This window comes from Nannobrachium achirus (genome assembly GCF_963921795.1).
Source record: "Nannobrachium achirus genome assembly, chromosome: 13".
NCBI lineage: Eukaryota > Metazoa > Chordata > Actinopteri > Myctophiformes > Myctophidae > Nannobrachium > Nannobrachium achirus.
The window spans coordinates 2,372,516-2,384,760 of NC_137833.1; the positions used below are offsets into that span (position 1 = coordinate 2,372,516).

The 12,245-nt window shown below is 42.8% G+C and overlaps 1 protein-coding gene across 3 annotated transcripts in view; it reads right to left on the reverse strand.

The window, feature by feature from the left end:
* The window catches only part of col17a1b (collagen, type XVII, alpha 1b), a 72,282-nt gene that overhangs the window by 20,302 nt on the left and 39,735 nt on the right, over positions 1 to 12,245 (reverse strand). For 2 of the 3 annotated variants that reach the window (XM_080740130.1, XM_080740129.1), the window contains exons 26-34: positions 11,389 to 11,460; positions 9,526 to 9,552; positions 9,388 to 9,423; positions 7,247 to 7,282; positions 6,759 to 6,839; positions 4,574 to 4,609; positions 4,380 to 4,472; positions 2,077 to 2,121; positions 253 to 303 (exon numbers count right to left, since the gene is read on the reverse strand). In XM_080740130.1, the coding sequence (XP_080596256.1) occupies positions 253 to 303; positions 2,077 to 2,121; positions 4,380 to 4,472; positions 4,574 to 4,609; positions 6,759 to 6,839; positions 7,247 to 7,282; positions 9,388 to 9,423; positions 9,526 to 9,552; positions 11,389 to 11,460 (477 nt within the window). The remainder of the gene's footprint in view (positions 1 to 252; positions 304 to 2,076; positions 2,122 to 4,379; positions 4,473 to 4,573; positions 4,610 to 6,758; positions 6,840 to 7,246; positions 7,283 to 9,387; positions 9,424 to 9,525; positions 9,553 to 11,388; positions 11,461 to 12,245) is intronic. The other variant, XM_080740131.1, reaches the window with a different exon arrangement.

Consider the following 12,245-nt stretch of genomic DNA (forward strand, 5'->3'; position numbering starts at 1 on the left):
TTTAGGCCTACAGTAGGTTTAGGTTTAGGCCTACAGTACCTGGCGGGCCTCTGGGGCCCTGCGGTCCTACAGTACCTGGCGGGCCTCGGGGGCCCTGCGGTCCTACAGTAGGTTTAGGTTTAGGCCTACAGTACCTGGCGGGCCTCGGGGGCCCTGCGGTCCTACAGTAGGTTTAGGTTTAGGCCTACAGTACCTGGCGGGCCTCGGGGGCCCTGCGGTCCTACAGTAGGTTTAGGTTTAGGCCTACAGTACCTGGCGGGCCTCTGGGGCCCTGCGGTCCTGGTGCTCCCGGTCTGGAATCGCCTGATGGGCGGGACATGTTAAAAAAGTCCACATTAGAAAGAATCGTTAATATTCAAGCAGCAAACTAAAAACTAAAAACAGCTACTACAGCACCCTGGGGTGCCTGTAGATAATGTGACAATCCTGACTACTAATTGAAGCCAAGGCCGAATTGGGCCAATCGCACAAAAGATCCCTGACAGCACATGGTTGGTTCTACAGACTCCAAATTTCGCACGCAGATAGCTCAGACCTTTGCCTACGTTCTTAGCTAGGCCTCGACCCGACCCGATATGCGGTTTTCCGGAACCAACGCGGAAGGTTCGGAATGTCCATATGCGGAGTCCTGACTACTAATTGAAGCCAATGGACGACGAATCCGAATTGGCCCGAATCGCATGAAAGAGCCCTGACAGCACATGGTTGGTGCTACAGACTCCAAATTTCGCACGCAGATAGCTCAGACCTTTGCCTACGTTCTTAGCTAGGCCTCGACCCGACCCGATACACGGTTTTTCGAGATGATGTCTGACATTCGGCTGTTCCGGAGCAAGTGCTGACTCATTGTGACATCACTTCATAAAAGGCTCTGACACCACATACGCTACATGAGTCAACAAAAATTCTCTCTGAGTATGTATGTAATGTATGTATGTACAGTATGTATGTAATCCGCATCTCGGCAACCGCTCGTCCCACCGGCTTCAAATTTGGCACGCACGTTTTCCCGCCACAGCAGATGCCGTGCAGTGCTCGGCCTCGACCCGACCTGATACGCGATTTTCCGGAACCCGGCGCGAACGGTTCGGATTCTCCGTATGCAGAGCTGATGTCTGACATCAGGGCTTTCCGTAACCGGCACTGTGTCTGCAGAGATCTCCATATATGGGCATAAATGGACACAGGCAAACAGATGGTCAAAACGGGTTGCATTACACAGACTTCGGCACACGCGTTCCCCGCTGCAGCAGGGAGTGTAGTGCCTGGCCTCGACCCGACCCGATACGTGGTGTATGTACATATGTACATATATGGGCATACAATGGACCCACACAGACACAGATATCTCCATATATGGGCATAAATGCACACAGATGGTCAAAACGGGTCCTATGACAACAGGTATAATGGTGTTTGCATTAAAGGTGGGGCATTCATTCCCTATTTACATCATTTCCGAGCATGCCAGGCTCCGACCTAGACGCTTGAGACTAGAGCTTCTAGTATTTGGAATTTATGCTAAGAGCCCAAAACCAGTAGTTATTGGGTTTAGTGATGAGTCATCACTTTTCACAGTTTTGTGGGGGCTGTTTTTAGCCCAAGGAATGTTTTTCATGCAAAACACATGCTTGCAATGGATTCAGAATCATGACAAACCCCTAGTTTGACTCCTATATGCTACTTAAAGCAAATTCAATTTTAGCATTTTCTTCCCGTATAGTAAAGTTTACGGGACACCAAATTATCGGTTGATAACACCAGTTTAGCTGTGACACAGGAAGGGTTATCATACCAAAATATAATCTACAGATATAGAGCTTCTCAAAAACCTTTGCCACCTTTCCGACATCGCGTATGGTCCATGGACTAATAGGACCACAATGGAAACAAGTCCCCAGAACTGTGTAGTGTTATCCTTTTAGCTCACTGTACCTCCATACAGGTACAGTGACTAATAACACAATCAATCAATCAATCAATCAATCAATCAATCAATCAATCATGCCTGAGGTGTGACCTGCCAGCCAATCAGAAGTGAGTAATGTGCATGGTCATGGTATAGAGATGTGTTACCTGTCCGTCCAGGAGGTCCTGGTGGTCCGGGTGGGCCTGGGATTCCTGGAACAGAACCAACAAACAACCATGTCAGATGATGAGCTAATCTCTACGTTAGTCTGGAGGCCACAAGTCATAGAACAGAACCAACAAACAACCATGTCAGATGATGATGTTAATCTCTATGTTAGTCTGGAGGCAGCCACAAGTCATAGAACAGAACCAACAAACAACCATGTCAGATGATGATGTTAATCTCTATGTTAGTCTGGAGGCCACAAGTCATAGAACAGAACCAACAAACAACCATGTCAGATGATGATGCTAATCTCTACGTTAGTCTGGAGGCAGCCACAAGTCATAGAATAGAACCAACAAACAACCATGTCAGATGATGATGTTAATCTCTATGTTAGTCTGGAGGCAGCCACAAGTCATAGAACAGAACCAACAAACAACCATGTCAGATGATGATGTTAATCTCTATGTTAGTCTGGAGGCCACAAGTCATAGAACAGAACCAACAAACAACCATGTCAGATGATGATGTTAATCTCTATGTTAGTCTGGAGGCCACAAGTCATAGAACAGAACCAACAAACAACCATGTCAGATGATGATGCTAATCTCTACGTTAGTCTGGAGGCAGCCACAAGTCATAGAATAGAACCAACAAACAACCATGTCAGATGATGATGTTAATCTCTATGTTAGTCTGGAGGCAGCCACAAGTCATAGAACAGAACCAACAAACAACCATGTCAGATGATGATGTTAATCTCTATGTTAGTCTGGAGGCCACAAGTCATAGAACAGAACAGAACAAACTGAGCTTTACAGTTAATACAGAGCAGTATTTAAGTCTTTCAGCGTCTATCACGATTACTATCAGAATGTAACGCTTTAAACACACACGCACGCACGCACGCACGCACGCACGCACATATATATATATAGCATTCTGAGATTGTGTTATAGTTGTCCGGCTACATAAGACTATTAATAATCAAACATTTTTATTAGTTGTCTGGTTCTGGTCTTATATATTTTTTTAAAAGTGCATGCTATTCTTGTGTGACCCTTAATTTAGGATTGTATTAATCCCAGGCTTAAAATGATGAGTATTGTCAACGCCACCAATAATGATGATAGTTAAACATAATGTTCATAGGAGCAGTGGAACCCCTGGTTGTTGCATGTAGTCGGGGGACTTAAGGATATCTCGCGCTAATCAGTCTAAAAGCGCAAATCTTTGCACAGATGTAGCTCAGGGCATGCTCTAATGATTTAGCTAGGGCGCCCGAGTCGGCGACCTTCGGGGTCGCCACAGCGGCCAAATCAAGTTGGGCTCCCATTGACTTTCTATACAGGAGGAAAATACCCAGAAAAACATTTTTCTTCTGGGTATTTAAGTAGGATCTGAGGGGTATAACTAGAGGTTTGTCATCATGCTGAATCCATTGCAAGCATTTGTTTTGCACAAAAAACATTCCTTGGGCTAGAATGCATGTATGGGTGAGCATTCATGTTAGTCGGAGGCCTTAGGGTTTTTTTTCTCGTGCTAATCAGTCTAAAAGCGCCAAATTTTGCACAGATGTAGCCCAAGGCATGCTCTAATGATTTAGCTAGGGCGCCCGAGTCGGCGACTTTCGGCGTCGCCACAGCTCCAGAAAACACCCAAAAAACTCTGAAAAGTGATGACTCATCACTTTTCATCACTAAACCATCATTTTCTTGGGCCATTTGTAGCCCAAGGAATGTTTTTTGTGCAAAACAAATGCTTGCAATGGATTCAGCATCATTACAAACCCCTAGTTAGACCCCTCAAATCCAACTTAAATACCCAGAAAAAAGTGTTTTTCTGGGTATTTTCCTCCTGTATAGAAAGTCGATGGGAGCCCAACTTGATTTGGCCACTGTGGCGACCCCGAAGGTCGCCGACACGGGCGCCCTAGCTAAATCATTAGAGCATACCCTGGGCTACATCTGTGCAAATTTTCGCGCTTTTAGACTAATTAGCGTGAGATTACCATGTCATCTCCCTTAGGCCCCCGACTAATGTGGGCACTTCTGTTCTTGTGGAGCTCTTGCTATAACAAAGTATAGATACAGTAGGCCTACAGTAGTGTCATTGCTGTAACATGGTATCTGGAATGTGATGTTGCTGCGAGGTGAACTATGACTTGCATATTAGTATAATATGCTGTTGCTGCCTACTATGGGTAGCATATAGTATGATGGATTTTAGCCCTACCACCCAAAATCACCACGAGCCGCCACTGATGATGACAGTGATGTGATCATGATGAAATAGTACTCACTTTCAGCTCTGGTTGCGCTCAGGGTTTCACTGGTCCTCACCGTTAGCCCTGCCTCACCCCGCTCTCCTCGATCTCCTTTGTCACCTTTAGGACCTGAGAATGGACACAGGTCCTACAAGTTAAAACACTCACCAGGTTACCTCAACCTTTACCTTTGATGTTTACCAGATGACTGGGAACGTGGAGTAACCTACCGACTTGACCTGGCAGACCGGCAGGGCCAATGGGGCCTGAGGAGGTACATAGTTCAAGTTCAAGTTTTATTAGAAAACATCATTGCGTAACAGTATGAATTTCAGATCGAAGAGGACAGCTCTAAGATCACATAAAAACATCCAAGTAATAGAGATTTGTAAATATAGATAGATAGATAGATAGATAGATAGACACGTGGTGTTTTGATTTGAATGCAAAAAGGCAAGGGAATGTTTGCGTTGGTATTGTATTCATTCAGGTGTTATCAAAGACGTCAGCGGTCACTGGTAGAATTTACAATTTAGGCATTTAATCCAAAGCGATTTACAGCAAGCAGGTAATACATCTATATAATAGGCAAGATAATAAGTCAGTACATCAACAACAATACAACAAATGCATAGGAATATAAATCTAGAGCAGGGGTGGGCAACTTTGATGATGGAGAGGGCCACTACATTTTCACACTCACTCCAGAGGGCCACAATGCATAGCAAAAATAGCCGATCCACAAGCTCAAAACGCGTCGCAGGGCGGCACGTTTTGAGCTTGTAGATCTGCTATTTTTGCTATTTTTTAATTGGAATCCCGAAAAGTAACTTTTTGTTTTCTTCTTTTGTTTTAAAATTTCAAATGGATTTATGTTCTTATGTTATCTTTATGAACTTAAATACAAATACATTGGACATAAAAAATACAATAACATTTTAATACTAGTCATTTAGCTACTAATATAGACTGAAGTAATTAAAGCCAGTCATTTTTTCCATGTTTGGAATTGTAACAGCTGAAATCAATAATATATCAGTACTCCAATATTAACCTGCGGGCCGCATTAAAGGGCCTACACCATGCTTTTAAAACGATATTTTTTGTATAAATATATGCTCAAAATTGAGTCTTAGACAGGTTTTAACCCTCAACAAACACTCTGACCATTCTTTTTGTTTGTTCTAGCTCTACTATAATGAGGCTCTCCAGCTGCAATACCAAAACGGCCTCTGTTTGCTCAGGGGCGCATCTAGTGGGGTTTTTCCACCCCTCCCCCCTCCCCTCCTCCACGTTGACAACAAATAATGTTAATATTGGGCCAATACAAAAATAGGATAATGTTGCAGCTCTGATTATAGCCTACTGTAGGCCTATGTTGTATGTTATAGGCCTACTGTCAAATGACACAGGGCGACCGTTGCTAGACCAGACATTACTGAAAGTTAATCTACATTAGACAATCAACCCCACCTGCATTGTATTTATGTATAAAAAAAAAGTAAAAAAAAATGTTTTGAAAAAAAGTTTGAGAAAAAAAAAAGTTTTTTGAGAAAAAAAAGTTTTTGAAAAAAAAAGTTTTTTGAAAAAAAAGTTTTTTGAAAAAAAAGTTTTTGAAAAAAAGTTTTTTGAAAAAAAAAGTTTTTGAAAAAAAAAAGTTTTTGAAAAAAAAAAGTTTTTTGAAAAAAAATGTTTTGAAAAAAAATGTTTTGAAAAAAAAAATGTTTTGAATTTTTTTTTTTTTTGACTGAAAAAAAAACGGGAATCCGTGTGACGTCACACGGATCAACTCTCAGAACAGCACTGTTCTGAGAACCCGTGGAAAGCTTTTCATCTCTGTCTTCCCAAAACCAGAGAAAGACACAATGTACAGAAATAGGACTTTGTGAGGATAGAAGGTGCCAGTGGGACCCCAAAAAAAGGTTTTAAAATAGAAAAAGTGAAAATTCATGGTGAAGGTGGGGGCCGCATGTGGCCCCCGGGCCACCAGTTCCCCATGTATGATCTAGAGATTCTAGAAAAACAATAACATAGGTAGGACATGTACCTAAAAAAAATCACACTCGTGTGAACTGAGCGGTGGTGTGTGTGTGTGTGTGTGTGTGTGTGTGTGTGTGTGTGTGTGTGTGTGTGTGTGTGTGTGTGTGTGTGTGTGTGTGTGCAACAGCGCCCCTCCCTTAACATGTGTGGTCAGAAAAGGTTACTGCAGGCTACGGACACGCAGACAGACAGACAGACAGACCCACACACACGGCCACGTATAGGAGCGTTGTGACCACCGCTCAAAAACTTTTCTAAAACCTAAAAAATGCTATCTAGCTTCATGTGTGGCAGCTAGGGAAGCTAGGGAGTGAGTCTGTCGTTCTAAGTGCGACAGGGAGTTTATTCCACAGTTTGGGGGCCAGGAGGTCACACCTGATATCCCAGGAAGTCCGGCGGGGCCAGGAGGTCCAGAAGGTCCTGGAGGTCCAGGAATACCCACTGAACTCCCACCGGCTGGGAAAGGATCACAAGGATGGTCAGAAGCTGAATACGGTTTTGACAAAAAGTTGTGCGTAATTTCAGCATATCGTCGCTGTCGGTTTAAAATGTGTATGTTTTTTTTTTTTTTTTTTGTGAAGTTTCGTAAAGTTCATCATACAAGTGCAGATATTTTAAATATATTTTTTTAAATGATAAATACAAAACGAACGGTTTTGGTTTCCACCTGAGAACAACAATGTCGTTGCTGTCGGGCTCTTTTTCTTTTTGTATTATTATTTTTTTTTGTAAATTAATTCCCGACCGTACAGCGTCACACAAAATCAACAAAAGTAGCAGATCTGCAAGCTCGAGATGTGGTGTGAGCTTGTCGATCTGCTACTTTTGATGCTTTTTGGATATGAGGTTTCCAGCCCAGTTACCTGCATTAATGACTCTTCCTGGTCCACCTGCTTCACCTATAGAAGGGACAGAGATACAATACTATACATTAGATCATCATAACTCATTTATTGTACTGGGGATGTCCATTTCATTATTTCTTTTTTTTTTTAAAGATTTGTTTTTGGGCTTTTTATGCCTTTATTGATAGGACAGTAGACTGACAGGAAATGGGGAGAGAGATGGGGAATGACATGTGGCAAAGGTCGTCCGGACCGGGAATCAAACCGGCGACGCCAGCAGGCATCATATGGGGTATGCGCCTTGACCACCAGGCCAGCGGGCGCCCGTCCATTTCATTATTAATTTATTTTCCAATTTAAAGGGATACAAATATTTAAAAATTTAAACGTTTCTTATATTTGATAGTGAAATATCCCTTTAATCCATGTCATGGCTTTTATTTCACATACACCTCAGCATGAACCTTTCTCCACGTTAAATTGTGTCTTACAACAGCCAGGGTCAGACTATTGGCCTTTGATGTGATTATATAAAACTAGAAGTTCGGGCCCTCACAGTTACGTTGTACTGCCCTTGGCTCTGACCCTTATCGATGGTAACAGAGAAAGCTAAGTGGATAGGGAACTGTCGTCTAATGAAGGTGAAGGGAAGCTCATCACCTCTGTCATTGTGAGGTATTCTTGGGAGAAAGATTGTTTTACCCCTGTTTGTGCCTGCTGCAATCTTACACTCAATAACTTTGTCCATCATTTGCATTACCACCATTCTGGTGCCATTCTTACGAGTGCGGTCGGGACCTGCTTGCAGGTTTCTAATCAGCCTGACTGGTGTGACTACTTTCAACTTGAGGTTATGAACGGGGATTCCAGAGGGTGTCAGTGATCCCTTTTATACCCATATATATACCCACAGTGGAGAAAAACCCTTTGTGTGTACCCAGTGTGACAAGGCTTTCAGGAAGAATCAAACCCTGAAGAATCACCTCTAACTGATTGAAGCTCTTATGTGGTGTGGACACGCTCCACACCACATAAGAGCTTCAATCAGTTAGAATATTCTGATGACAGGGGGCACGGTGGTGCAGTCGGTAGCGGTAGCTCTGTCGCCTCACAGCTGGATTCGAATCCCGCCGGGGGATGCTGTGGGCACTGGGGGTGTGTTTGCTCCTCCGCGTCATCAGCGCCCATACCCTAGGTGGGGTTGGCGAAAGGGCCTTTCTGTGTGGAGTTGGGGTAGATACCCTCACAAAAACATGCAGTAGGCTAATCCTGGTCTCTATATGCCTCCCCCTGGCCAGCTCCCCAGGCGTGGCAGAGGGAGAGCAGAGCCTAGGATTACAGCTGAGGCAATTGGCACTGGGTGAAAAAATGGGTTACAAAATCGTGGGATAAAAATTATTAAAAAATTAGGGATGCACCGAAAGGAAAATTCTTGGCTGAAACCGAATACCGAATATAGGAACCACTTGGCCGAAAACCAAATACTAAAAATAATAATTATTAGCAATTGCCTTTTTTCTGCTTATGTCAGCAGAAAACTACTTATAGTGTGTGCCAGCGGCTACGTCATTGTAGTCCTTAGCGGCCATTTCTTGGGTCAAAACACAGGTGTTTCAATTGTTTGATTGCATAGAACTAATGCTATAGTCTAATCAGAACACCTGTGTAAGGCTGTGTTTACCCAAGAAATGGCCGCTCTTAGAACTACATTTGGCACACCCTATAGCAGCTTTGAGAAAAGATGCTTTGACTGTTCAAGCTGCTCGAGTGTCTTCTTTACAAAGTCTATTGTCCTGCTCCTGTAACGCACCAGGCTTGATTAGGGTGACCATAGCTGAGTGGTTAGGGAGCCTGCCTGGGGTGGTTGTCCCTGGTTCGATTCCCGGTCAGGCAGCAATGTGTCAATGTGTCCCTGAGCAAGACCTTAACCCAAAATTGCTCCCCGAGCGCCGAATATGGCTGCTCACTGCTCCTAGTTGTTATAGGATGGGTAAAATGCAGAGATAAATCTCACGTATGTGCAAATGTACGCGACAAAAAACGTCCCGAAGGCGCGGGACCATATTCTATTCTATTCTATTCTATTGATTCGTTTTGGCTGAGACGCGGCAGTAGGCGAAAAAAAAAAAAAACTTTAGTAAAGCTGAGAGTGGTCTTACCCTTGGCCCCCGGCTGTCCCGGAACTCCTGCTATTCCTAAGAAGCAAGAAGTGGTAAAGTTATCAGTGTCAGTGTCACAATTACATAATTGACAATAATTTTAAAAAGAGCCATTTCTTCAGAGTGATAATACTGTACCTGGTGGTCCTTGAAGCCCAGGTACTCCTGTAAAAGAGGGGTGTGTTTTAGCACAGTCCCATGGATTAAAGCAAAATAAAATGTTTCTATGACCAAGTCCTAATGTGTGATTTGTGAAACTGTGTGAAACTGTGTTAAGGGGTGGGCGATATGGAAAAATACAATATCACGATATTTTCCCAAGCTGTATATCACGATACACGATTTTATCACGATTCTTTTTCACGTTGGTTTTTATGGTTATTTTTCAAGTTACTTGACAAAAACTAGACTCTCTGGGTTCCTTTTGGGAGGTCTAATTTGAACTTTACAAGTATGTAACTCTGACAGTATACAAATGAGACCAAATGGACCCTTACGGGTCCATTTGGTTCCATTTGTATACTGTCAGAGTTAAGTGGAGACCTTGACATTTTAAAGTTTGAGAACTACTGATTTAGACCAAAATGCAGGTTTAAATTGAATTCTGCAATGAATCTCTGTATTAACGATTAAACAGGATTTCTTTCAAGGCTCCCTCAATTGTATCAAAATATATACGATATCTCTGAAAAGGCATATTGTGGAGACATTGTATCGTCTCAACGATAATTATCACCATATCGCCCAGCCCTACCCTCATGTACAGTAAGCAATATTGTTCCTGTTGTTTTACATACTGCTGCCAGCCAGGTGAAGAAATCACACATTGAGGCTTTGCTTTCATATGAAATGTCCTTGATGAGTTAAGATTCTAGGGAGATAAACACCTAGCCCTGTAAACCACGACTTCTGGAAAACGCATTGTCATTCTGGGATCCTTCAGGATTTCCGGAAGTTAGTGGTTTACAAGGCTAAGTATAACCACTTCAAATTCTCTAATCTTACATTAATAACATAAAATAGTTTATCTACAAGCTCATAGATACATCATGTGTCTATGATGCATTGAGAGCTTGTAGATAGGATAATTTCACTGTGCAACATGGCTCCATAGAGGCCAGCAAATGATTGAAAACCTGAATCCATGCATGCGGTCCATTATCAATCATGTTTGTTCATGTTTCATGGTAATGAGTCTGGTCCATTATCAATCATGTTTGTTCATGTTTCATGGTAATGAGTCTGGTCCATTATTAATCATGTTAGTTCATGTTTCATGGTAATGAGTCTGGTCCATTATTAAACATGTTAGTTCATGTTTCATAGTAATGAGTCTGGTCCATTATTAATCATGTTAGTTCATGTTTCATGGTAATGAGTCTGGTCCATTATTAATCATGTTAGTTCATGTTTCATAGTAATGAGTCTGGTCCATTATCAATCATGTTAGTTCATGTTTCATAGTAATGAGTCTGGTCCATTATTAATCATGTTAGTTCATGTTTCATGGTAATGAGTCTGGTCCATTATTAATCATGTTAGTTCCTGTTTCATAGTAATGAGTCTGGTCCATTATTAAACATGTTAGTTCATGTTTCATGGTAATGAGTCTGGTCCATTATTAATCATGTTAGTTCATGTTACATGGTAATGAGTCTGGTCCATTATCAATCATGTTAGTTCATGTTTCATGGTAATGAGTCTGGTCCATTATTAAACATGTTAGTTCATGTTTCATGGTAATGAGTCTGGTCCATTATTAATCATGTTAGTTCATGTTTCATGGTAATGAGTCTGGTCCATTATCAATCATGTTAGTTCATGTTTCATGGTAATGAGTCTGGTCCATTATTAAACATGTTAGTTCATGTTTCATGGTAATGAGTCTGGTCCATTATTAATCATGTTAGTTCATGTTTCATAGTAATGAGTCTGGTCCATTATCAATCATGTTAGTTCATGTTTCATAGTAATGAGTCTGGTCCTGCACTGCCACTGTACCTGGGAGGCCAGCGTCCCCTGGAGGCCCGGATGGACCTCTGAGTCCAGGTGGCCCAGCAGGTCCTTGATCACCTGGGGTTCACATACAGGGAGAAACGATCCATTAAGACAGCGGCTCTCGACACCTTTTCATCTGTAGCTCACCCATAACTCTGAGAGTGTACAAATGCTAGAAAGAGCTGAGATGAAGCCGCCGACTGAGGAAGTGAAACTACGTAGATGGAAGATGATTGGACACATACTACGGCAGGACCACAACAACGACTGCAACATAGCAAGGACATACATGGGGGGCACCAGAAGGACATACATGGGGGGCACCAGAAGGACATACATGGGGGGCACCAGAAGGGAAAAGGAGAAAAGGCCACCTGGAAACTACTGTGGAGAAACAAAGAAAAGAAGCAGGATGGACATCATGTGGTCTGAAGTGAGGACTGCAGCAGCTGACCGGGAGAAGTGGAAGAGCTCTGTGGAGGCCTTATGTGCCACAAGGTAACAGGTAACAGGTACAAATGGAACCACATGGACCTGTAAGGGTATAGAGACCCCTACGGAGCCCCGGTCAATGAAGTACTGTATAGGCCTACAGCAGGGTCCCCCAATTAGTTTTCCCCAAGGGCCGAATTATGTCTAGGGTACCAAGCTGAGGGCCACAACATTGAATCATGTCTAGGGTACCAAGCCGAGGGCCACAACATTGAATTATGTCTAGGGTACCAAGCTGAGGGCCACAACATTGAATCATGTCTAGGGTACCAAGCCGAGGGCCACAACATTGAATTATGTCTAGGGTACCAAGCTGAGGGCCACAACATTGAATCATGTCTAGGGTACCAAGCCGAGGGCCACAACAT